Source organism: Zootoca vivipara, chromosome 9 (assembly GCF_963506605.1).
Source record: "Zootoca vivipara chromosome 9, rZooViv1.1, whole genome shotgun sequence".
Lineage (NCBI taxonomy): Eukaryota > Metazoa > Chordata > Lepidosauria > Squamata > Lacertidae > Zootoca > Zootoca vivipara.
The window spans coordinates 60,112,470-60,137,789 of NC_083284.1; the positions used below are offsets into that span (position 1 = coordinate 60,112,470).

The following is a 25,320-nucleotide window of genomic DNA, read 5'->3' on the forward strand; positions in this document are numbered from 1 at the left end:
CATCGATTAGTTCCGTGTCAAGGGTCTCGGAAGTCTGTGATGTCCGAATTAGTAATGGTGGGTGATCCCTTTTTTCTTTTCCTTTCCCCCCGTTGCCTTTCTAAGAGGACGGCCAGTATCTTACCCGGGGTGCTAAATGAGGCGGTGGCAAGGGGTTACTCCGGGGTCTCTCTGTGTTATCCCTGTACTTCCATGTCAAGTGCAGATGAGATTGTAAACATGGAAAGGATGGGGAGAAGAAGCATGTGCAGCCATGAAACTGCCAGCACATTCGCAAAGCTAAGGAGGGTCCGGTGTGGTTTCACCTTGGATGGGGAATCAACACATGTTGTGATTCCCGCATATTGCAACGGGGGTTGGGCTAGATGACCCTCGGGCTCTGGGTCCCTTCCAAATTTACGATTCCATGATTTCTATATAAACTCCTCCTCCGACTGCCCTTGTCCCTGCAGAAGGGCCCGCTAGCAACTCTTCGCAAAGGCTGCACGTGACTTTTCATCCATTTATTATATACACTGCCTCTCTCCTTGGTGTGTGTTTGTATCTCTCCCTCCCCTTTTTGTCCTTACAGCAACCCTGTAAGGTGGGTTAGGCGAAGAGACGTAGTGACCTACCAGCCCAAGCTCGCCCAGAGAGCTTCGTGTTTTGAACCAGGATCTTTCATAAGATTTATACACAGCACTTGATTGTAAAAAAAAAGACAAAAAAAAACTTCAAAGCGTTTTACAAAAGATGAAGCAGTAGAATCAAGAAAAAATTACAACCCTACTTTAAAACACACAAAAAGTTAAAATACTAAAATAGACTAAAATTACACACCGACTTTCTAAGCATCTTGGTAAGCTTGCCTAAACAAATGGTTTAGGCAGGCGCCTTCTTGATCTCAATAGGCAGGGAGTTCCAAAGTATCCAAAGTGAAGGCGCTGCCATGCTGAACAGCTCTTGCAGATGCAGAACGGGTATTATGTGGCACCAGTAACAGTGTTAGTTCGGCCGACCAAAGTGTAGTGTAAGGCAAACGCATAGGTAAATTGTTCCCAAGCAGTTAAGGGCTGAATAGACTAATAGTAACACCTTGAAGTTGGCTTAGTAGCAAGTAGGCAACCAGTGCAGATCTCTGAGCGCAGGTGTTAAATGCTGCTCGTCAGCAATCGTGCAGCAGCATTCTGTATTAACTGCAGCTTCCAGATCAAGGCCCACATCCAGTCTTGAAGTAACCTCCCAACCTTAGCCCCCCCCCCCCCCCCGCCCTCCATCCCATTATGACTGGCTAGATTTGGTGCTTTGAGAGTTCTGATATAATTTGTCTGTTGCCTTTTGTAATGGAAAAATGCAAGTTGGAGACATGTCTCTGAATTTGCATAGCTTTGCTTCTCTGAAAGTTTGATGTGTTGCAGATTTCCTACAAGGATGGCATGTCTACAAGCTGTTTCATATGTTTACTACACCTGCCTAAACCCTGTGCGTTGTTGTCATAAATATGATATATGTGAGCAGTGCAACATAGTGGGAACATGGAAAAAAATCTTCATCCAATCTGGCTTGGATGTTCCAAATGTATATTTTGTTAACATAGAAGTTGCTGGTGCAATCTTCTGTGTGCTCCCACTATGCTGCTGCTTTGCCCGTGTTGATGGCAACAAAACCGTAAACATCATGTCTACACCAGCTGTGAAACAATTCTATGCATTATGCAGAATGTGGTATAACTGTACTACTTCAGACTGCAGAGAGAGTTCCTTTTTAAATGCCTGTCCCTAAACTAGCATATGCGGGGGGGGGGAGGGGGTGGACACGCAGAGATTGCTTGTTTTACGTGAAGACACTTTCAAAAATATCACCCCCCACTAGAATTCTTTTTAAAAAAAATATATTTATTGAAGGTTTTCAAACACACACATACAAAAATACAAAACACAAAAATACAAAATACAAAAATACAAAATACAAAACAAAAATACAAGATACAAAAATATCAAAGACAAAAATTCTAACTTAAATCTTAATCATTACCCTTTAGACTCCCCCGACCTCCCCCACCTTGGGTCCCTATTACAATATTATTTAGGCAGTATTCATTATAATTTTGCTTATCTTAAATATTATTCTCTCAATCCTTTATTCTTATCTTCAACTCTTCTTCCAAATATTAATGCAATCACCTTTAATCTAATATTTCATACCAAATATTTCTAATTCCCATTATTCATTCTATAAATCTTTTCCCCTCTGCCTATAATTTTTTATTCAACAACGAATCATCATTCTAGTATTAACTCTTGTATCAAATATATTTCAGAACATAACAACATAACTCCCCCCCTTCCCCCAGATCTAGGTTTTCCAGAAGTTTACAGCGTGATCCATATAACACAGTGCTCCCCAACCTTTTTATCGCCGTGGACCAGTCAACATTTGGTAATTTTACTGCGGCCTGCTGAGGGGGAGGGGACGTTGATTGTTTATATTTTATTTAGATTGTTTTGATTTAATAATTTTAATTGTATTTAATGTTCCTTGGGCGGCCCGGTACCAATTGATCCACGGACCGGTACCGGTCCATGGCCCGGGGGTTGATGACCACTGATATAACATACCAGTATAGGGCCACTCCGTTTCATCCATCTCTTTCAACATTTATAATCTATTAACCCACTCCCACCCTTTCCCATAGCTTCCACAGAACACTTTCCCCCCACTTCTTCAGTTTCCCACCTGTACCTTTGTTCAGAATTCTACCGCTTTGCTCTACCGCTATAATTTCCCCTTTCCAATATTAAGGCTGTGAATGCTTATGCACCTAAAAGCACAGCATCCACACGCAAGAGGGAGATAACAGCAGGTTTGGGTTTGCAGAAATTCATATTTTAAAACCTTAATGCTGAAGATCTCCCCCCCCCCCAAAAAAAAGCCCAGTGAAGGCTGAGTGTGTTCGTTGTCTATAGGATAATGACATAGACTGCTGAGGAAAAAAAGTCAGTGGGATGTGAGCAGTAATGGAGTATTGTGTTGGAGGTCATAGCTGACTGCCTGGAACAATGTTTTGTTTCAGGTCCCTAGTGTTCTGCATAATGTGTGGATTGATTCCTACACAGAAGTCTATTAAATAGTCAATAGGCCATGCATTTAGACTTGTGGAACAAATTCCTGATCAGTGGACTATGAAACTCAAGTCACATAAAATTCTGTTTAGTCCAGCCACAGGAGAGTTTTCTGAAATAATGCTTTATTTCTGCTGTTGTAAACAGGCAGTCTGCATCTCTTGAATTTAAAATAATGTGCATTTAAAATAGTGGCCATGGAGCACGTGGGTCAGGATAATAGAAGGCATGAGGAAAATAAGAAAAGCTTAGCAATTTTTTCTAGTCTAGCATTCTGTTTCCAGCAGTGCCTAACTAAAGCTTAGGAAGGGTGACAAACAGGGTATCACAGCTACTGCCCTCTCTTCTTTATCCCACCATCATTTGGTAGTTGAAGGAATATTGGCTGTGACTTGGGAGTTTCCACCTAGCTATCCTGGCAATTAACTGTTGATCTGCCTATCCTTCAAGGACGCATCTGGCTAGTGGGCAGAAGTGAAAGAAGGAGCACTGAGCTTGAGTTGCAATGAACGTAACTTTTAGGACAAAAATCAAGTCCTTTGCAACGAAGGATATAAGTTGATTCAGGCAAGGTCGGTCGCTTCAAGATTGCTTCGTAAATTGGTTCTCTCTCAAATATTAGTGGTTTGGTTGCTGCTGGGGAAGGAGCACACTTTTAGAACAAGTTCAGTGTACTGCTAAAAAAAAAAACTTAAGTTCAAGCTTTCTCTCTCTTCACAGGTGTAGTCCAGTGTCTTGGTGCAGAATGGGAATAAACACTGTAAGCCTTGGATTTTTCTGCCCTGTACAGAGAATACACGCACAGCTTCATAAAACCAAGTTTCTCCAACTTTTGGAAATGTCTTTTTGTTAAGGATTCCTTTGACTGATTATTATAGGAGCGAGAAAACGATGCTCAACCAGCGGCTGCCTTTATGCCCTGTTCCGAGCACTTTGCTTATCACACCACACTCTGGGCGGTGACTGCTGCAGTTCTCCTAAAAGCATGTTTGTGCTCATGAAAAGGGCATCATGGCTTGCTGTCAGCCTCAAGAGGTCGTATCATGCTGGCATTTTTTCGCCTCTTTCTCTGGGTTTGGAGAAGACTCCCGGACATCGCGTCACATTCCTCAGGCGATATTGCTCCGAGACTGGCAAGGTGACAGTTGTCTGTCTACTTATAAACTACTTGTTATTGGGTTGATTTTGGCATGATTAACTTCACTTTGTAATTAATGTAGCTGAGAAGTAAATGTGTGGCAAAAAATAAATAAATCCATAGCAGGTTGCAATCCAAGTCATTGGATTGGGTTCCGAAGTAGATGACAACAGGTAGCTAATTCCTGCTACTACTTTGCAAACATAATGATGCTCCTTGGCCACCTGATGTTTTTCTCCCCTCTTACCACTTTTTTATTTTGTTTTGTTAAATGAGTATCGGGGAGGTCAAAGGCTTAGCAAAAATCCCAGTCTTAGGAACGTATCCTTGGAAGTAAGTCTCATTCATTTCAGTGAAGCATATTTCCCAAGTAGGTATGTTTAGAGTTTATTTGTTTATTTATGTTTTGAGTTGGTCTGTTTATTTAGTAAATTTGTATGCAACATATGAGTTCACAACAGTAGAGTGGTTCACAGCATGTAGTTGCAACCTGAAACATCTCGGTTAAGAGTGACTGTCAATGACTGCATAGCTACTGGGTGTGTATGCGGTGACGAATAGAATCATAGAGTTGGAAGAGACCACAATGGCCATCCAGTCCAACCCCTGCCAAGCAGGAAACACCATCAAAGCATTCTTGACATATGCCTGTCAAGCCTCTGCTTAAAGACCTCCAAAGAAGGAGACTCCACCACACTCCTTGGTAGCAAATTCCACTGCCGAACAGCTCTTACTGTCAGCTCTCACTCTTAACTGAGATGTTACGAGCTGCAAACTTAAAACACACTGTGTGTGTATATAACATAATTCAGTGTTCCCTAGACTAGTGTTCTCCAGGTGTTTTAACTTGGCTACTGTCGAGTTGCCTAATGTGAGCTGCACCACTTTGGAAAGAACAGCACAGTTTAAGTTTCTCTTGTTGAGCTATAAAGCCCTAAGTTTCATCTTGGGACCAACAATGGGGCGGTCTTTTTCTGTTATGGTGCCCAGTTTGTGAAATCACCCCCCATCCCTTGAAATAAGACAGCCACTGGTTTTATTACTATAATTTAAATGTAACAACCTTTCTGTTTGCCCATTATTTGTTGCTTATTAATGCAGATGAAAAACAAAAGCTGTAAGGGTACTAAAGGGATGTTGCATCAGAATCACAAACTTTCAGTGGCCCGGACCTCCTCCCAGTTTTGTATCTTGGAGCAAAAAATGCAAAATGGTATCTTTTAGGTTTTTAATGAGAATGTAAATACATTGGTCTACCACCCCAAACTATTCATTATTTGTGACCCTTTTTTATTTATGTGCTTTAGGATACAGTGGACATGTCATTGTTTCCTGTTGAAAACATTAGAAATTTCAGCATAATAGCTCATGTGGACCATGGGAAAAGTACTCTAGCAGACAGGCTGCTGGAGATAACAGGTGAGATAATTTTACAGTATGCTTTATTTCACCTTCTGCTGTGCTGTGATTTACTTCTTTGGGTACCGCCTGGGGGATGTAATCTGTTGTAACAGCCAAATACAAAACATTCCTCATTTCCATAGAGTGGGCACAGGCAGGGGGACATCCAGTCGGTGTAACTTCCTGTTCCACTGGTCTGGAGTGTCTTCCCCCTGCATGTGATCTGGGAGATGGACATGCCCCTGCCTGACTCCTTCAAAGAGCTGAGTCTTGCAGCCAGCTTCTCAGTCTGTTTCATCTTTCTATTGTCTTGTTCTCTCTCTCGCTGCCATGCTGCTCTCCTGCAGCCATTTGGTTCTCTTAATGTAATTTTGCTGTCTGCTGGCTCTCAGCTAGCAGCACATGAGCTCAGTCTCCATGTGAGATGAACTCACAGATTGTTATGCAACTACTACTGGTAAGTAAAGCCTGCCTTTCAGGGATCAAATCGTGAACTGAAACCCGAGTAAACTTCTTGTTACTTTTAAGGAAAGACTCTTGTGTCTTTAAGAGGGATAAAAGGGGACAACAGGATTGGATTGGAAGCCAGATTGGTTTGAATCTCTTTAGTTAAGTAATCCAATCTGCAAACTAGCTTCCTGCTATGTTGAGGGGGATCTGCTCTGAAGGAAGGATAATACTTCTTCAATATATCCTTTCCTACTATCCTTGACATTCCCACACTGCCCTTCATTTGAAATAAATACCGAGGCAGAACATGTAAAACAGCGACATGAGACAAAATAGAATAATAAAAGCCATATGAATAAAACGTCAGAATCAGTTATGATAGGGAGGTCCTATTAATAGTCAGGAAAAGCTTGGGTGAAGAGGTCCGATTTCTATTGCTGTTGGAAACGAACAACATTTAGCAGCTTCCTGATGTACACAAGGGAGATGCCATAAGGGAGAAAGCCCTTCTTTCCACTGTGAGGTGGTGACCTGTCGGTAGGATTGCCAGACTCAATAGAGGACAGGACTTCTGTGCCTTTAATTGCCCTGCTCTCTTTTGAGTCTGGAAACCTTAAAGAGAAACCAGCAGACCCTTTGCTTGGAAATTAAACAGACTCAAAAGAGAGCAGGGCAATTAAAGGCACAGAAGTCCTGTCCACTATTGAGTCTGGCAACACTACCTGTCGGCCATGGAATGGCTACCAAGACCTGCTTCACAGATTGTGGTAATTGGCTTCGTCTTACTTCGTTAGTTATGCACAGCAATTACGATTCCAATGCCAGTTTTATTTTCTATGCTGCCCATTGTTTATAGATTCAGTAGAATACTTCTAATGTTTACCGTTTCCATACTTAAAAATAGAACGCTTTATGGTAATGGCTCGTAAATTGTAATTTTTCTTTCACTACCTGAGTGTGTATTTTTGTCACAGAAGTGGGATGCTAAAGTTTCCATTCTATTTTATTGCATTTAATTTGGGGGGACACCTGTTCTGTGAAACGGCAGTCAGTTTGCCTTAAAAAAAGTGTTAGTACCAAAAGAAGTATACACATTTCTCCTACCAGCTAAACATTCTCAGATTTTTTTCAAAGTCACAGAGGCAACATATGATATGCACACATATGACTTGTATAACTTGCCTTGTTTGCTGAATCCGCCTTTGTCCATTGAAAGTGTGCAGTTCTTAGCTCTTCTTTTTCATAGGGATCTTCTATACAGACTAGCATCTCTACAGATGACAATTTATCCAGCTCACTGAGGCTGCTGCCCTTCCTGCCATTTTCATGCATAGCACCTATTTAGGCCCCTGATTATAGAGAAGTCCTGGTAAGTCAGGTGGAGGCTGCTGCTTTCAGATTGCCTAAATGTACTTTGGAGTTTAAGACAGGACTGGGAAAGGCATGGACTTTTGAGTGTGGGAATGTTAGGGATGTGGGTTAGGATATATTATTAGATAGATCCTATCCAAGCTTGTGTTAGCAAGCTTCCAATATCAGCAGAGTGACATTCTCCTTTTGTGCGCAGCAAAGCGAGTGCGTTCAGGTTTGCTAAAACTTGTACAATAATATTATACTTTATACTTCAATATTATACTTCCTGGCAAAGTCCCCTTTGCCCCTCTTAAAAGAAATACACAACACAGTGTTTACTTACAGTTTCATCCTGAGTTAACAGCATAATCTCAGAAAGGCAGGCTTATGTAGAAAAGTTACAAGTATATACATGTGGAGACTACTTAGTAAAGTGAGACTCCATCTGGTCTCACTCTTGGCAGCAGGCCAAGAGGGAGAACCATCCTAACTGGAGATTCTCTGGAGATGTGTTCCCATCGGAGGAGAAAAGGCTAAGAGAGAGAATGGCTGCTGGCCAGGGGCTTTTCTGCCAGATAATCCATCCCATTTGCATATCTGGAGGAACAGGAACTACCTCCAGGTGAGTTCCTGTTAGTGGACACTCTAGGAACTGTTGTGACTTGTCTGCCCCAGTGTTCCATCCCACATTGAGACTGCACTTCAACATTTGGGCATTGGGGCTGTGCCACTAGAACTCTGAAATTCAGGTGTCGAAATGGACAATATATTTATTGCATCCATTTTGAGAGTAGCCCTTTCACCAATCAGTTGCTCGAATATGTTTTAGATGAGTTCCCCTGAGTATTGTCTGCCTGCTCTGCTAAACTTTGGAGCCCTTGCTTTCTTAATAGATTGAGAAAGATAACACATAAAAATTGATCGTGGTTTTTTTTTTAAATAAAAAAAATAGCCACAGGTCTATGAGAATTAAATATGGCTAGGGCAAAATGGACACTTATCACGATGTACATTAATTATGGAGTATTTTTGACCCTCTAGGAACCATTGCCAAAACTGACCATAACAAACAGGTGCTGGATAAATTGCAAGTGGAACGAGAAAGAGGAATCACCGTTAAAGCCCAGACTGCCTCTCTCATTTATAACCACAAAGGAACAAATTACCTCTTAAATCTCATTGATACACCTGTAAGTTAATCATCATCGTTGCTGAAGTAATACAAAATTGAACTATTGTTGTTGTTTTGAAAAATAAAATATTGAATGCTTGTAGATTTATTTTTTGCATTATTGTTACTTCTTGTTGCTGTTTTTTTACTTTGGCTTTATTCTGTTGGTTTTATTTTGTTTAGCTTTATTTGTTTACTTTAAGGGTTGTCTGCTTTGCTCAGAGGGGAGACCCATTGAAATGAATGAACCTAAGTTAGTCATGCCCATACATTTCAGTGGGTCCGTTCTGCGAAGAGTGAACAGTTGGAACCCCCCCCCCCCGACCCCCGGTTTTCACTTTTTACAACAAACTGCCCAGATAATTGGGTGGCATGTAAATATTGTAAAATAAATATATAAATAACCGCGGACTGGAGCAAATCCATGGCTGTGATCTAGTAACACCAAATTGGTTGTGTAGCTTGGCTCAGTCCATGCAGGGGTACCATGGCCTGGTATATTAGCAGTGAGGAATCCTTATGCATCCTTTAGGGGTTGGATAAAGCTCCATTGTTAATCAGGCAGGAACGAAGCAGAGCTGCAATTAATCACTGGACACACTGCAGTTGTTAGACTAATGCAACTAATTTATTAAACAGGAGAAGCTGAGTTAATGAGGGGGTTTAGAAAGATTGAAGCAAATGAACTGGATGAGTCATCCAGAAATCTTCATCGCTCGGCACAGGGAGGGATTTGTTGACTCTCATGGTATCTTCAGAAGAAAGTACAAATACAAGGTTTCACAGGTGCATCCCAGATAACTGACTACAATTCCCATCCACCCTAGCTATCTTGGCCCAATGGTCAGGTCAGGAATGATGGGAGTTGTAGTCATCATGGAGAACACCAGGTTGGAGGTCCTTAATCCCTCCTATACTTAGTCCCTTCCTCCCCACAAAATAAAACTTCTGCCATTTCTTCAGGAACTACAGTTAACTAATTCCAGGTCAAGAAGCTTTCATAACTAAGTTTCCTAAAGGGGGTAAGTTGCCGTTTCAATGTTATGATCAGTTCCTCCAAGATAAGGGAGTCCCTGGCATCGGATGCTGCTGCGGACCCCCCCGAGTGTGTTGTCAAGTAATTGGGAACCACTGATTTTGACGATATTCACAAAACAGCAGAAACTAGATTCGATGCTTTCTGGTAAGCTGTCAGACAGTGGGTTACACCATGACTTCATGGTGTTCATTGGATGGTCTTTTTAACTAGACCTTGAGATGCCAAGTTCTTGAAATGTTTGCATCGCTTGTTTCCCCCCATACAGGGCCACGTAGATTTTAGCTATGAAGTGTCACGGTCGTTGTCTGCTTGTCAAGGCGTCTTGCTTGTAGTGGATGCAAATGAGGTAGGGTTTGTAAAGCATTTACCTTTGTTGTCTGAGGTGTAACTGACAACAGTAACTTCTGCATCGTCTTTGTTCTTAGAATCATAGAATCATAGAGTTGGAAGAGACCACAAGGGCCATCCAGTCCAACCCCCTGCCAAGCAGGAAACACCATCAAAACATTCCTGACATATGGCTGTCAAGCCTCTGCTTAAAGACCTCCAAAGAAGGAGACTCCGCCACACTCCTTGGTAGCAAATCCCACTGCCGAACAGCTCTTACTGTCAGGAAGTTCTTCCCAATGTTTAGGTGGAATCTTCTTTCTTGTACAGTGGAACCTCGGTTTATGAACACCTCGGTTTATGAATTTTCGGTTTATGAACGCCGCGGACCCATCTGGAACGGATTAATTCACTTTCCATTACTTTTAATGGGAAAGTTCGCTTCAGTTTATGAACGCTTCAGTTTATGAACAGACTTCCGGAACCAATTACACCCATGTTTCAGTTTATGAACGCTTCAGTTTAAGTACTTCACGGACCGGTCTGGAACGGATTAATCCACTTTACATTACTTTCAATGGAAAAGTTCGCTTCAGTTTATGAACAGTTACTCCGCGGACCGTCTGGAACGGATTAATCCACTTTCCATTACTTTCAATGGAAAAGTTCGCTTCAGTTTATGAACGCTTCAGTTTATGAACAGACTTCCGGAACCAATTGTGTTCATAAACCGAGGTACCACTGTAGTTTGAATCTATTGCTCCGTGTCCGCTTCTCTGGAGCAGCAGAAAACAACCTTTCTCCCTCCTTTATATGACATCCTTTTATATATTTGAACATGGCTATCATATCACCCCTTAACCTTCTCTTCTCCAGGCTAAACATACCCAGCTCCCTAAGCCGTTCCTCATAAGGCATCGTTTCCAGGCCTTGGACCATTTTGGTTACCCTCTTCTGGACACGTTCCAGCTTGTCAGTATCCTTCTTGGAGCAGTGAAGAGTTTCCCTCTCCCAAACGGTTCGAGGAAAGATTCGTCTATCGTTGTAGATAACTTTTCAGAAATATGGAAAAGACCAGTTAGATTTCCACCACAGGCAGTTCCTGATAAGCCAGGACGTTATGGGATTGTTGGCTCTTGAGAGTTGGATCCTGTGTGTTGACCAATATTATGAGTCTCTAGCTGCTGCGAGTGCTAGGGATCTTAGCCTGCAATCCTAAACACACACACACAATACAATCCTATAGAAGTCTCCTCAGGAACAGGCCCCATTGAGTGCAGTGGGACTTACTCCCAAATAAGTGAGTACTGGATTGCAGCCCACGAGAGACCAAGCCCTACTAGACATAGTGAGCCTTCTGAATGAACACTTCGAGTTTCTGCAGATATTACCTTTGCTTGATAACTGGGGTGATAGATTAGGTAACTTGTTATGCTGCGATAGCTCAGCCCGTAGAGCTCGAGACTCTTAATCTTAGGGTCATGAGTTCGAGCCCCATGTTGGGCGAAATATTCCTGCATTGCAGGGGGGTTGGACTAGATGACCCTCGTGGTTCCTTCCAGCACTACAATTCTGTGATTCTAACATCCACTGCTACATAAACAGTTTTCCATGACCATTTGATTTCATGGGCAGGGGTCTCTCCTAACCTACCTGGAGATTGAAACCTGGGACCTTTTATGTGGAAAATCTCCGCTCTGCCTGTGAGCTACGGCCATGTCTCCCCCCCCCCCATAGCGGCCAAGTTTTCCCTTTTCTCGCAAGGAAGCCTATTCAGCATAAGGGAAAATCCCTGTAAAAAAGGGATAACTTGGCAGCTATGCCCCCCCCCCTTTGGGACAATTTGGAGTGGGGTGGAGAAACTATATTCACAGACTCTCAAATAAATGATGTTTTTTCCCCTAGGGTATTCAAGCTCAAACGGTTGCGAATTTTTATCTTGCGTTTGAAGCACAGCTGTCAATAATTCCTGTTATAAATAAGGTAATACTTGCCACACACAGTATTAAAAATTATTAGATAACTTCCGACTGTAGAACAGCAACCTGCTCTCAGCACCTCTGAATGGAGTTGTGACAGAGGCCAGCCACGGAAGGGCAAGTGGCCATTCTGGTTGTGTATCATTTCTGTAGTTGCCTCTTCCCTGATTTATATCATTCCGTCAACATATACTTAAGGTCCTTTATGAGCTTCCTCTTTCTTTCCCATGGTTTGTTCATTTGTTTTATTTTTCAGAAATCTCTATACCATATAGAGAGAAATAATAATATCCCGGCAGTGGACAGCATGAAATCCACAACGAAATTACATTAGTGAAACAAGTACATCACAAATCTGTAGGTCGGATTGATGCATCAACATAAACACCAATGCAGGAGGGAAAGTCTGGGTGAACAAAATAGTTATAACCAGGTGCCCAAATGCCAGTATTGAAATTGCCAGCCTAGTGTTCTTTCAGGACACATACCAAAGGGTAGGTGTGGCCACACAAGAGACCCTCCCATCAAATGTCAAGGAAATAAACAACTATCTGACTTTTAGAAGGCATCTGAAGGAAGCCCTGTTTATTGTTTATTTTTTCAAATACTTTATTATCTTCTCAGCTACAAACACAAACACAAGATTACAATAAACAGAAAAATAATAATAATCAACATCATACACTTCTTCTGTTACACTCCCGTTTTTATTTGCAATATATATTCTGATGTTCTGCCGAACGCGACTTCCCCCTTTCCTCACTTTTGGTTTTCCACGCTTTCCTTTTAGACCTTGCGCTTTTGAAGGAAGCCCTGTTTAGGGAAGTTTTTAATGTTTGATCTTTTATCGTGTTTTTAGTGTTCTGTTGGGAGCCTCCCAGAGTGGCTGGGGAAAACCAGCCAGATGGGCGGGGTATAAATAATAAAAATTATTATTATTATTATTATTATTATTATTATTATTATTATTTATTGAGAGGATATAGCACTACTAAGTGTTCCCTCTTGATGGTCCCTCTTATTCTTTATATTGTGCTCAATTTAATCTTCTGGGTAGGCCTCCTACTTCCCCAGTACTGCCCTATCCTTGAGCTCAGAAGTTGCAATTCTGTGCATTTACTTGGGAGTAAGCCCTGCTGAAAACAGTGGCACTTATTCCTGAGTAAACATGCACACGGTTATGCTTGACACCTGTTTCCTGATGCCGAAAGAAAAACAGAATTTTGAACCTGCTTATTCTGCCCTGCATTTTCTTTTACAAATACTTCAGCTGGTTTTTTGTTCCGGATGTACATTTTCTGTTTCCCCCTTTATGCATCTCCTCCCTTACCCTTCCCTTTGCGTTAGGCAGAGGGTTTGTCTTTCTGGAAATGGTTTGTCCCGTGCCCAGTAATTTTATGTGCTTTATAAATGAAATAGGGTGACAACGAACCCAAGGTTTCCAATTTTGAATAAACTGCTCTCGACAAACTCCATCTTCTTGATTGCAGGTCCCTAGTCTTGTTCTCAAGTCACAAAAACTTCCCAGGTTGCTAGTAAAAGATGAGGAAAGTGAAAGTCTAAATGCAGTGCACATTTTTAAAGCTCCTCTCATTTTTGCTCTCTAACAGAATTTCCTTCTGACTTCTGTTTCGTTGGGTGCATTGTTCCGACAATAACTTTGTTTTGCAGATTGATCTAAAGAATGCAGATCCCGAGAGGGTGGAAAATCAAATTGAAACGGTGTTTGATATCCCCAAAGACGACTGTATTAGGGTAAGACACCTGTGTGTAGTAGCTGTTGATAAAACTCTCCTACATGGAGACCTTACCAGGTTATTTTTTTATTAAATGATCATATTCTCACAGTGCACAGTGTTTACTTAGAATTAAGCTCCATTGAGATAAATGAAACTCAGCACTTCCCCCAGAATAAAGTGCCTTGCTTCCTTCTCCTGTAATCATTGATTACTATTCAGAGTAAAGCATTTTCAAATATAACTGCATGAAGCATAATATATTGAGGTGACAACAGCTTACTAGTTAGTGTGCGCTGAATTAAGCTCTCTTTCCCTTTTTAATTTGCTTTAGATTTCTGCTAAGCTGGGAACAAATGTCGAAAGAATACTTCAGGAAGTTATTGAACGAATCCCTCCGTAAGTTTATTTTTCTGGCATCTTATATACAGTGGTACCTCTACTTGCATTCACCTCCGGTTACGTATCTTTCAGGATACGTACACGGCAAACCCGGAAGTATTTTTCCAGGGTTTGCTGCGCACGCATGTGCAGAAGCAGTCCCTCCAGTTGCAGAAACCTCGGGATCCGACCGGTGCTCCAGAACGGATCCTGTCTGCAACCAGAGGTACCACTGTATTATTGAGAAATGGAGTGTCTTACAGTTACGCTGAGCCATCTGCTTGTTTGCGTCTTTTTAATAATCTCCTTAATTTAGTGAGTTAACATCTCTCTCTCTCTCTTTCTCTCTCAAATTTTCTGTTTTACAATTTAAAATCCTCATTTTTTACATCCTTAAGATATCAATAACTTCCCTTCTTCTCTTTCCCTGGTTCATTTTACATATCATAAATCCCTGCATATTTTGCAAAAAAACTATACCATTCAGTATTCCATTACTGCATCCATCAAAACTTATTTACACTGTTGAGTTAATCTTAATGCTGCCCACATTTTCAAGTGTACACAATCTCCCTCCTTATATCCAGTCTTCTCTAAATGTATGTTCTTCTTGTTCTCTTATTCTATATGTTAAGTCTGCGAGTTGTGCATATTCTGTCAACTTAATTTGCCACTCTTCTTTTGTTGCGATGTCGCTCGTTCTCCATTTTGGGGCTAACAAAACATGGGCCACAGTAGTGGCATACATAAATAACCTTTTTTGACATCTGAATTGTCTGAATTGAATTCTTGATTGAATTCAGATCAGTAGATTTCTCTGGTAAATATAACATGGTAAGAAAGCAGAAACAAAGGCATTTCGATGTTCTGTGTGCAATATGTGTTGCTATTTGCTACTGTGACTGGAACTGTATTTATGTGAGCACTTGGAAAACAGACATTTGGTACTGAAAAGTAACTCTCCGTATGTATTATATAGTAACCATGATATATATGTCTTTCTTATAACAGGCCCAGCGCCAGCACACAGGATCCATTGAAGGCTTTGGTGTTCGACTCCACTTTTGATCATTACAGGGGTGTGATTGCCAATATTGCACTGTTGGGTGGGGAGGTTCGTAAAGGCCAAAGGATAGCATCAGCTCACACGAAAAAGGTTTATGAAGTTAATGAAGTGGGAATTCTGAAACCCAACGAGCAGCCAACGCACAAATTGTAAGTTGCAAGCGTTTGAAATAAATCGGAAACTGTTATTTGTTTGGCCCTTGTCAATATCCATATCAGGGTTTCCCAAACTTGGGTCTCCAGCTGTTTTTGGGACTGTAGTTCCCAGCATCCCTGACCGCTGCTCCTGGCAGCTAGGGATGATGGGAGCTGTAGTACAAAAACAGCTAGTAAGACTGATTTCCCATCAGCTTTGCACTTTCCTTTGGCAAAATGCAGAGCGGAAGCATCTTCTTGCTTAGCTCAGCATGGGGAAGTGGCTAATGGCATATAAAAAGGTAAAAGGTAAAGGACCCCTGGACGTTTAAGTCCGGTCAAAGACAACTATGGAGTTGCGGCGCTCATCTCGCTTTCAGGCCGAGGGAGCCGGAGTTTGTCCACAAACAGCTTTCCGGGTCTTGTGGCCAGCAGGACTAAACTGCTTCTGGTGGAACAGAACACCGTGACGGAAGCCAGAGTGCACGGAAACGCCATTTACCTTCCCGCCACAGCAGTATCTATTTATCTACTTGCACTTTGACGTGCTTTCGAACTGCTAGGTTGGCAGGAGCTGGGACAGAGCAACGGGAGCTCACCCCGTCACGGGGATTCGAACTGCTGACCTTCTGATCAGCAAGCCCAAGAGCCTCAGTGGTTTAGACCACAACACCACTCGTGTTCCATGATGGCATATAGGAGCTCTTTCGTGGTGCCTCTGCCCCAGGACAAAGCACTGTTGGCTGAGTAATGACATTAACATTTCACGCAAGAGTAAAATACGCTGGTTTCTGTCCATTTACCAAGGCTGTATAGCAAGTTTTGTAAAGATTGCAGCACACAAATGTGGGGAAGAGGATTTGACATAATTTCAGGCATTTGATAATGTGTGATTAAATCCCTAAACAGCTTCTTCTGCCAAGAAGAAAGGCTTGAAATATCTAATGTGATAACTATTTCCGCATGATGCTGGTTTCGTTTAGATATGCCGGCCAGGTTGGCTATCTCATTGCTGGAATGAAAGAGGTCAAAGAGGCCCAAATAGGAGATACAATCTATTTGCATAACCAACCAGTGGAGCCATTGCCTGGGTTTAAGTCGGCAAAACCCATGGTCTTTGCAGGTGAGGCGCACACATTCAATAATAGGAAGTACTTTCATGTTTACATATACTGGTAGAGTGCTTAGGTGCATTTAGGAATCGCTGTTAACCGCAACAGGAATGCCATGGATACCTGTATAAATTGTACCCGTTACAGCACCAAAACTTTTTTGTACTCAGAAACGTACTAGGAGCCAATGTAGTTCTTTTAGGACTGGTGTTATATGGTCCTGGCGGCCGCTCCAAATCACCAGCCTAGCTACTGTATTCTGGATTCGTTGTAGTTTCCGAATCGCCTTCAAAGGGTTAGAGCGCAGAATCTTCTTGTTGGCAATGCTTTCATTTTGTGTTTATGGTGGGTTTCTGTAAATTAGGTGGTGCTTCAGTGCCCGTGAAGATCACTGCTTATTACAACAGTGGCTTGGGAAAGGTGGTTTATTTTTTGTTGACAGAACAGTGGTTTTGTACAAGCTTGTGAATAACTATGCCTTTTCACAGTTATTCAGATAAACAGCTTTACTCAATCAGATTTAATTTCCAGGAATGATTTCCTCACATGGACGGGTAGCTTCGAAAATTTCAGTCCGTTTACTCTAATGGAGAATTTCCAGGAGGAGAATATTTTTGAGACTTCCTTATGTTCATGCAATTGATCTTTCTCTTCCCCTCCTCCCAGAAGAGAAGGTTAAGTTATTCAAGCTGACTACTGCTCAGTCAACCACTGGATTCAGCCCTTATGTGAAACAAGACTGAAGACTGATAATTTAAGAACCTGGTATATTATTTGTGGGCTGGCACCTGTCTCCTACAGAGAGAAGAGTTTTAAGTGGGTCTAAAGAAAATGCTGGATAAAATGTGAGGACCAGCTGCCTTTACCAGCCTAGGTTCTGTGTTGTATTGACAGGAATGTACCCAGTAGACCAGTCGGAATACAGCAACCTGAAAAGTGCTGTAGAAAAGCTGACTCTTAATGACTCCAGTGTTTCTGTTCATCGCGATAGCAGCCTTGCCTTGGGAGCCGGATGGAGGTGAGATCTGCCATATTCAATCTTCAGCGCCACAAAGCACAAACATTTTCTCTTGATTTCCTTTGGCCAGGAACTTTAACATGCTTAGTTGGTGCTTTTTTGGGGGTGGGGTGGGGTGGTATTTTTTAGCACTATGTGATTGACAGGGAAGATTGAATACCGTGCGAACGTTGCATTTACAGGTTGGGCTTCCTTGGCCTTTTACATATGGAAGTTTTTAATCAGCGTTTGGAACAGGAATACAATGCATCTGTCATTTTGACAGTGCCCACCGTACCCTATAAAGCCGTTCTTTCCTCAGCAAAACTGATAAAGGTAATGGTATAGTTTTTTTTTTAATATAATTTTTATTAGATTTTAACAAGAAATACAGAAAAAAAGAAAAAGGCACAGAAAAGCAAAAAAAAAAGAAAAAAGACAAAAACAAAAACAAAAACAGATTCAGGCTTCCTCATTTCCCCTTCTTGAGTTCTTATTGTTAAAAATAGTTCTCGCATTTTCCCATTCTAACTTCACATTCTTTTTTCTAAGTTTCAACTTTTTCATTGCTATTATCCATTCTCCTTATACTTTGACCTCTTTTCTCTTAACATCCTCTCTCCAAGATTATTATTATCTAATCCCTAATCTCTTTCCCTTACCCAAAAATATATAAGATTCGCATCCAGATTTATTACCCATTTACTTCCACCCACACAACAAAGTTCCCGCCCCCCCTTCCCTGAAATCGAAGTCTCCAGATGTATCAGCCAGGTTCTTCATACAATCCTTAATACATTCCGAGATCAGACCATATTATTTCAGACAATACCAGATAATCCAGAACCCCTCAACCCACCCCTAGTCTGTCCCATACCAACTTTTGCCGAACTCTTGCCCCCCTCTTCTGTAATCCCATCACTTTATATCTTTGCACCTTTTCATCATCTTTCTGCCCCCCAACTGTTTGCATCCTCCCCTCTCTCACCGGGGCGCTGATTTTCCCAGCCTCTTTTTTGGGGTGCTTTTTTGCTTTTACCCTCTCCTGTTTCACTTCTCTCACCAGTGAAACAGTGTTTTCTCCTACTTTGGTATAGTTTTGATTTGGCTTTTTGAAATCGGGGAGGGGGAGCGCTACAACAACTCTCTTCTCATCCCTGAGGCCATGCTGACTTTTTAAAAATTGTTTGCAGGAACATGGAAAAGAGGTGATCACTATAATAAACCCTGACAAGTTTCCCGACAAGTCAGTAGTGGCGGAATACTTGGAGCCTACAGTTTTGGGCACTATCATAGCACCTGATGAATATATTGGAAAAATAATAAGTCTATGCCAGGTTGGTGAAAAATTTTTGAGCTTGGGTTTCCTTTCTACCTTCAGGGTTGAGATTAAATGAGGCAGTTTTAGCGAGCCAAAAATTAATTTTAACGGGCCGGTCACGCCCACTTGTCTGCTGAAGAACCTCACTTGCTGCAGAGGATTCTGGGGCATATTCTTTGTTAACATCAGAGCCTCGGGTCACGTATCTTGAGCCTCCTTATCCACGGTGTGAACTAAGCGTTTGCCCTAGAACAGGCTTCCTCAAACTCGGCACTTCAGATGTTTTTGGCCTACAACTCCCATGATCCCTAGCTAGCAGGACCAGTGGTCAGGGATGATGGGAATTGTAGTCTCAGAACATCTGGAGGGCCTAGTTTGAGGAAGCCTGCCCTGGAACATGCTCAACCCGCAATGCAGAGAACATCTGTGGTGGCAGGCACGCTTTTCAGAAAACGCAGGTTCCTCACAAGAGAGTTTGGAAAGCCAGGGAACACGTTCCCATGGATTAACTCACCATGTTCAGAGCAGTTAGTCTGTTTTATCCCAGTAATCCTTAATACAACCCTGTGAGGCAGTAGGCAGCTTCATTACAGATTGGAAACCGAGATGAAATAAGTGGCCTAAGGCTATATATTCAGTTTGTGACGGAGATGAAGTTTCGGCTGACAACTTCCCAGCTCTCATCGCTCAGACTCTAAGCCACTGAAGTACTCTGTCTCTTCAAATAAAATCCATGTATATGTATAAATTGGTTGAGAGGAAGTTACACGCATCAGTTATTCATTTAACTGGTTAACTGATTAAATGAACAAACGTGGATTTGGTTGATAAATATGTTTAGGCTTATGCAGCAACAGGATATATATATGAGAATATAGCATGGAGACACCCAGTTGGTTGTCTTTTCCAATGACTTCTCTCAAACAAAACATCCTTTACAAATGCTTGTTTGATGGCCAAGAGAGAAGATGCCATCGCTACCTTAGGCTTCTCGCTGCAGTGCTGAGCTTCCCAGATTAAGTGCAGTTTCTTCTAAGGTTCATACTAAATCTGATGTACTATAATCTATTTCTTGTCTTATCCTCAGTGGATAGGATGGTTCCTTTCCCTTTCTTTGTACTAAGAACCTTCAAAATATTTGATGGTAGTCAACCAGTTCTCCAGATTATCGAGGCTCAGCACAGCAATATATATATATATATATATATATATATATATATATATATATATATATATATATAGGTGGGACTTTGTCCTAACTAGCTTGCCATCTTAAATTACAATTTATTTCACTCTGTACAACTTGGTCTCCTGAAGCCATTTCTCACCCAGCAGGCAAAGTTATAGGAGATTGAGCAAAGTAGCTTTCCATTACAGTGCTACCTTGGTTTATGAACTTAATTTGTTCCGGAAGTCTGTTCTTAAACCAAGGTGTTCTTAAACCAAGGTGTGCTTTCCCATAGCAGCGGGGGACTCAATTTACAAATGGAACACATTCAACAGGAAGCAAAACATGTTCTTGCTTCCGGGTTTGCGGCGTTCTTAATCCAAGTTGTTCTTAAACCAAGGTACCATTGTATTTTCATGAAACTGTTGGTACCTTAGCAATAAGAAATGTGAGTAGTCGGGAGGAAGACCCACAGAAGAATGTGCAAACAAGATGAGAAAATATATATTCCATAAAGAAATACTGGAGCTTTTATTGCTTAGTTATAAGTTAATTGCCAGGTCCCGGTGATATCGCTCCTTCAGTTTAAAATTCACCCATCATGTTTTAGAACGGAATATTTACTGAAGATTTATTTCACGGGGAATTCTAGTTGAATGTCAAAACTACTGTGTTGCTTGCCAGACGCGAAGGGCTATTCAGAAGGACCTGATATACATTGATGACCACAGAGTCATGATGAAATACTTCTTTCCACTGAATGAAATTGTCGTTGACTTCTACGATGCTCTGAAATCCCTCTCATCTGGATATGCCAGGTAATGTATTCTTTTTTATAAAAAATAAAATAAAGTGGGACATTCATTATTTGTTGGGTTTTCAGAATTCCAGTTGTACCCAGAATTCCAGTTGTCTCCACTGAATTTCAAGGTTTTGCAGAAGAGGTGGAGTCTCTCCAAAGTGCATGAAATAATAATAATAATAATAATTAATAATAATAATTAATTTTACCCCACTCATCTGACTGGGTTGCCCCAGCCACTTGAGGAATACAATGGTTTTGCCTCTCTTGTGGGGCAGAATGGGCAAGTTTATGTATCTTGCAGCACCATTCTATACATGTCTGCTCTGAAGTAGGCCCCCTTGAGTGGGACTTATTTGCAAGTACACGTGTTTGCAGTCTATTCCTCAGGTTTCCCTGCGACATGTTTGAGGACAAATAGGTGGGAGAGGCTGTCTTTAAGACCTTGAGGGACATAGGCAGGTTATTTCCTTTCTGCACTATTTTAAGTCCTCTACCAAACGCTAGTAAACACTGGAAGAATATTTTGAAAGGGGAAAAACCCTCCCCAGAAGATTATTTCAAGTACAGTCAAACCTCGGTTCTCGAACAGCTCCGTTTTCGAATGTTTTGGCTCCCGAACGCCGAAAACCCGGAAGTAAATGTTCCGGTTTTCGACGTTTTTCAGAAGCCGAACGTCCAATGCGGCTTCTGCTTGAGTGCAGGAAGCTCCTGCAGCCAATCAGAAGCCACACCTTGGGTGTCTAAGGTTTCGGAAGTCGAACGGTCTCCTGGAACGGATTACGTTCGACAACCAAGGTTTGGCTGTATAGAAATGGAAGAGCAATGACTTATCGGATCGGTGTCTATATATCTGGGTGAATTTAATGCAGTGGTACCTCGGTTTAAGTACACAATTGGTTCCGGAAGTCTGTACTTAACCTGAAGCGTACTTAACCTGAAGCGAACTTTCCCATTGAAAGTAATGGAAAGTGGATTAATCCGTTCCAGACGGGTCCGTGGAGTACTCAACCTGAAGCGTACTTAACCCGAAGCATGGGTGTAATTGGTTCCGGAAGTCTGTTCATAAACTGAAGCGTTCATAAACTGAAGCGAACTTTCCCATTGAAAGTAATGGAAAGTGGATTAATCCATTCCAGACGGGTCCGCGGAGTACTTAAATTGAAAGTACTCAACCTGAAGCGTACTTAAACTGAGGTATGACTATATTGAACTGGGAATAGATCTATAGTGTGATTAAGAATACACCATGCATTTATTGGTACAGTGGTACCTCGGGTTACAGATACTTCAGGTTACAGACTCCGCTAACCCAGAAATAGTACCTCAGGTTAAGAAATTTGCTTCAGGATGAGAACAGAAATCATGCGGCGGCAGCGGGAGGCCCCATTAGCTAAAGTGGTACCTCAGGTTAAGAACAGTTTCAGGTTAATAACATACCTCCAGAACGAATTAAGTTCTTAACCCGAGGTACCACTGTATTTGCAAAGGGGACTTTTTCTTTTTTAGTGAAGGACAACAAACCTGTATCTTTACTTGAAGAATCATGCAAGTATTATATTAAAAACACTGTCCTTAAAAAGCCAAAGCCATTTTGAGTGGTGAATTTAATGTTTTTTCCCCCCTCTTCAGTTTTGACTATGAAGATGCAGGATACCAGCCTGCAGATCTTATAAAAATGGATGTTCTTTTAAATGGGAACCCTGTAGAAGAGCTCGTAACTATTGTTCATGAGTAAGTAAACTAAAAATGCAGCCCTGGTCTGCAGAAGGTATCCTTAAGAGGTGGTGTGGGTGGGTGTTAAAGAAAAATCTGTGGTGGAAGAACTGCCAATCCCTAAACCAGGCTTCCTCAACCTCGGCCCTCCAGATGTTTGAGACTACAATTCCCATCATCCCTGACCACTGGTCCTGTTAGCTAGGGATTATGGGAATTGTAGGCCAAAAAAACATCTGGAGGGCCGAGGTTGAGGAAGCCTGGCCCTAAACTCTGCTAGATTTACACCAACTAGGGCAGAATGGAGGCTTACTGTTTTCCTTGCAGCAAGCTTTTTTCTTTTTTACAATCCCATTGATTACATTGGGAGGGGCTCACTTATCAGGTCCATGTTGGGAGTAATGGGAAGGCTTGTGGATCTGAGCTAACCCCTAACCCCACCGACAGCAGAGGAATAATAGAAAATGCCACTGGAAGGCCCACAATATCTTCTGACCCTTTTCAGGTATCATGGGATTATGCCTGAAGTGCAATTTCCTGCTTTTGGTTACATTCCAAAAGCTGCCTGTTTGGATTTTCAGTTTCATTGTACAGGTTGGTGCTGTTCCAGTACAACAGGAGTTCTTCATTTCAGCGATTCCATTTCCTCCTCCCCTTTATATAGCTAAATGGGAAAAATCAAATTGTAAACCTTGTTTTAGACTTTGATATCCTGGTCTCTTCCTTTTTTTAGGGACAAAGCATACACTGTTGGGAAAGCTCTGTGTGAACGTTTAAAAGACGTTATCCCAAGACAGCTATTTGAGATAGCTATTCAGGCAGCTATTGGGAAAAAAGTAATTGCGAGAGAAACGTGAGTTGTTTTGTGTTTTGCTTTGTTCTAAAAAAGTCATTTGTTTGACAACTGCTAGTATTGCAAACTGAATAAAAGCCCCCCCATCACTTCTAACTATTAAAGTTGTTTCCAGTATTTACTTGTGAAAATGACATTCGAGTCCAGGCATAGGCAAACTCGGCCCTCCAGATGTTTTGAGACTGCAATTCCCAACATCCCTGACCACTGGTTCTGTTAGCTAGGGGTGATGGGAGTTGTAGTCCCAAAACATCTGGAGGGCCGAGTTTGCCTATGCCTGTTCTAGTCCCTTAAAAGGTTACAACTCAAGTTAAAATCACTGTGGTCTTTCATTTAGGCTACCCACTTCAAGAGCATTTCAGATTAGTCTCCATTCGTTCTAGCCGATGCCAGCTTTATTTCAGAGAAGGCATCTAGACAAAGGCTCTGTGTGAAAATCTCAACTTACAAGGAACAAGAGCTGTTCACAAAGATCCCCTAGATCCAGGCCGTTTCATAACTTTTAAAGATCAGCACTTTGCCTTTAGCCTGGAGCAGGCACCCCCAAACTGCGGCCCTCCAGATGTTTTGGCCTACAACTCCCATGATCCCTAGCTAACAGGACCAGTAGTCAGGGATGATGGGAATTGTAGTCCAAAACATCTGGAGGGCCGAAGTTTGGGGATGCCTGGCCTGGAGACTAACCAGAATTTTGACTTTCTTAAAGAGGTGTATCATGTGCTGGTATTAGTTTGCAATTGCGATCTGGATCACCTGAAGTTTCTGAACTGTCTGGAAGGGTAGTCCCACACAGAAAATGGGGCATAGTTGAGGCAGTAACCAAATAACTTCCCATTCCGAATTAAAGGAATGGTCTCATGAAAGGAAATAGAATCATGTTTCTCTGTCGTACCGCTTTGTAATTAGGAAGTGCGTAGTAGACTGAGTACCGGTATTAGAATTCTCTCCAATTTTCCTCTTGGATATGGGCAAAGTAGCCATGGAGTAAGGCTGACACCCAGTGGTTAAAATGAACTAGAAAATAGATTTCATTCAAATTGAATACTTGTAGCTGATCAGTGCCAATGGGCATTAGCCATTTGAGGTCACATGCCGATTACCGAGTCGCCTTTTGTGATATAGCGCTAGGTGACATCATGTAACATTTCTGCAGGGCATCTTGTGAAAACGCACTTTGGTTTAAGCATTGAACCTTATTTCTTCCAGAGTGAAAGCTTATAGAAAGAACGTCCTGGCAAAATGTGTAAGTGTCTGATAATACCACCTTCCTTTTCCTTTGGCAACGTCTGGTGATTGTAGAATCATTCCCCCCCCCCCCCCCCGTTTTGCTTCCTCTATCGTAGGTACTGGTGCTAAGCTATATACTCCTGCTTTTCTGTTATGTTTTAGGTTCATGTTGATACATGCACATTCAGTAAAAATGACACAAGTTTGGTTTTGGGTGGCAGTTCCACAGTATGTGAAGTTAAGAGATCTGGCTTTTATAAGAGTCGTGCCACTTATTTCACCCAAAGCTCAGGGTAGCAGTTTTACATTTATCTGTCTTTTTAGTTGCCTTGGGTATTTGAAAAACAGTAGAAACATTTTGACCAGAGTATGCCGGCCAGAATTATAGATATTAATGTTGTAAAACACAGAGAAAATAACCTGTTTGCTTCCCCTTTAAACAGTACGGAGGAGATATTACACGGAAAATGAAGCTATTGAAGCAGCAAGCTGAGGGAAAGAAGAAGTTGAGGAAAATCGGAAACGTGGAAGTGCCAAAGGATGCCTTTATAAGTGTTCTAAAGAGACAGATTGACAAGTAGTTGGAAATCCATGTTTGACAGACTAGTGGCGTTTACAATGTGGATGCCCTGCCTGGAATCCAATATATCCTGTGTGTACATACGGCTCAAGACTTTGAAATGTAATGAATGTAAATGTACACTTTTGACAAGTGTTCTGATTTCAAGAACTTTTATAAATGACAAGTGGCTAGGAAGCCTTCAACTCTTTAATAAAGCATTCTGGCTGGTAAATCAATTTTTTTTTGATGGCGTTATGATGCTGCAACTTATTGGCCGCCATAACTT

The 25,320-nt window shown here is 41.7% G+C and overlaps 1 protein-coding gene across 3 annotated transcripts; it reads left to right on the plus strand.

The window, feature by feature from the left end:
- Window positions 1–25,266, plus strand: GUF1 (GTP binding elongation factor GUF1). Of its 3 annotated transcripts, XM_035112785.2 has the most exons (19): window positions 22–57; window positions 2,333–2,418; window positions 3,822–4,239; window positions 5,547–5,658; window positions 8,485–8,633; window positions 9,919–9,999; window positions 11,886–11,963; window positions 13,631–13,714; window positions 14,030–14,094; window positions 15,088–15,291; window positions 16,260–16,399; window positions 17,283–17,406; window positions 17,589–17,721; window positions 18,579–18,722; window positions 20,559–20,692; window positions 22,309–22,410; window positions 23,126–23,245; window positions 24,452–24,488; window positions 24,916–25,266. In XM_035112785.2, exons 3-19 carry the CDS (start codon window positions 4,087–4,089, stop codon window positions 25,051–25,053), a joined length of 1,998 nt encoding a protein of 665 aa, XP_034968676.2. In that variant the 5' UTR covers window positions 22–57; window positions 2,333–2,418; window positions 3,822–4,086; the 3' UTR covers window positions 25,054–25,266. The 3 variants fall into 3 exon arrangements, with proteins under 3 accessions (XP_034968675.2, XP_034968676.2, XP_034968678.2); XM_035112784.2 differs by lacking the exon at window positions 2,333–2,418 and having other exon boundaries at window positions 1–57; XM_035112787.2 differs by lacking the exons at window positions 22–57; window positions 2,333–2,418; window positions 3,822–4,239; ... (1 more) ...; window positions 8,485–8,633; window positions 14,030–14,094 and having other exon boundaries at window positions 9,937–9,999.
- Window positions 25,267–25,320: the final 54 nt, after the last annotated feature.

Coding starts and splice junctions, on each gene's coding strand:
- GUF1 (XM_035112784.2), top strand. CDS start 4,087: ATGTTTGTGCTCATGAAAAGGGCATCATGGCTTGCTGTCAGCCTCAAG. Junction 11,964..13,630: donor TAATTCCTGTTATAAATAAG/GTAATACTTGCC, acceptor TTTGTTTTGCAG/ATTGATCTAAAGAATGCAGA. Junction 24,489..24,915: donor AGAACGTCCTGGCAAAATGT/GTAAGTGTCTGA, acceptor CCCTTTAAACAG/TACGGAGGAGATATTACACG.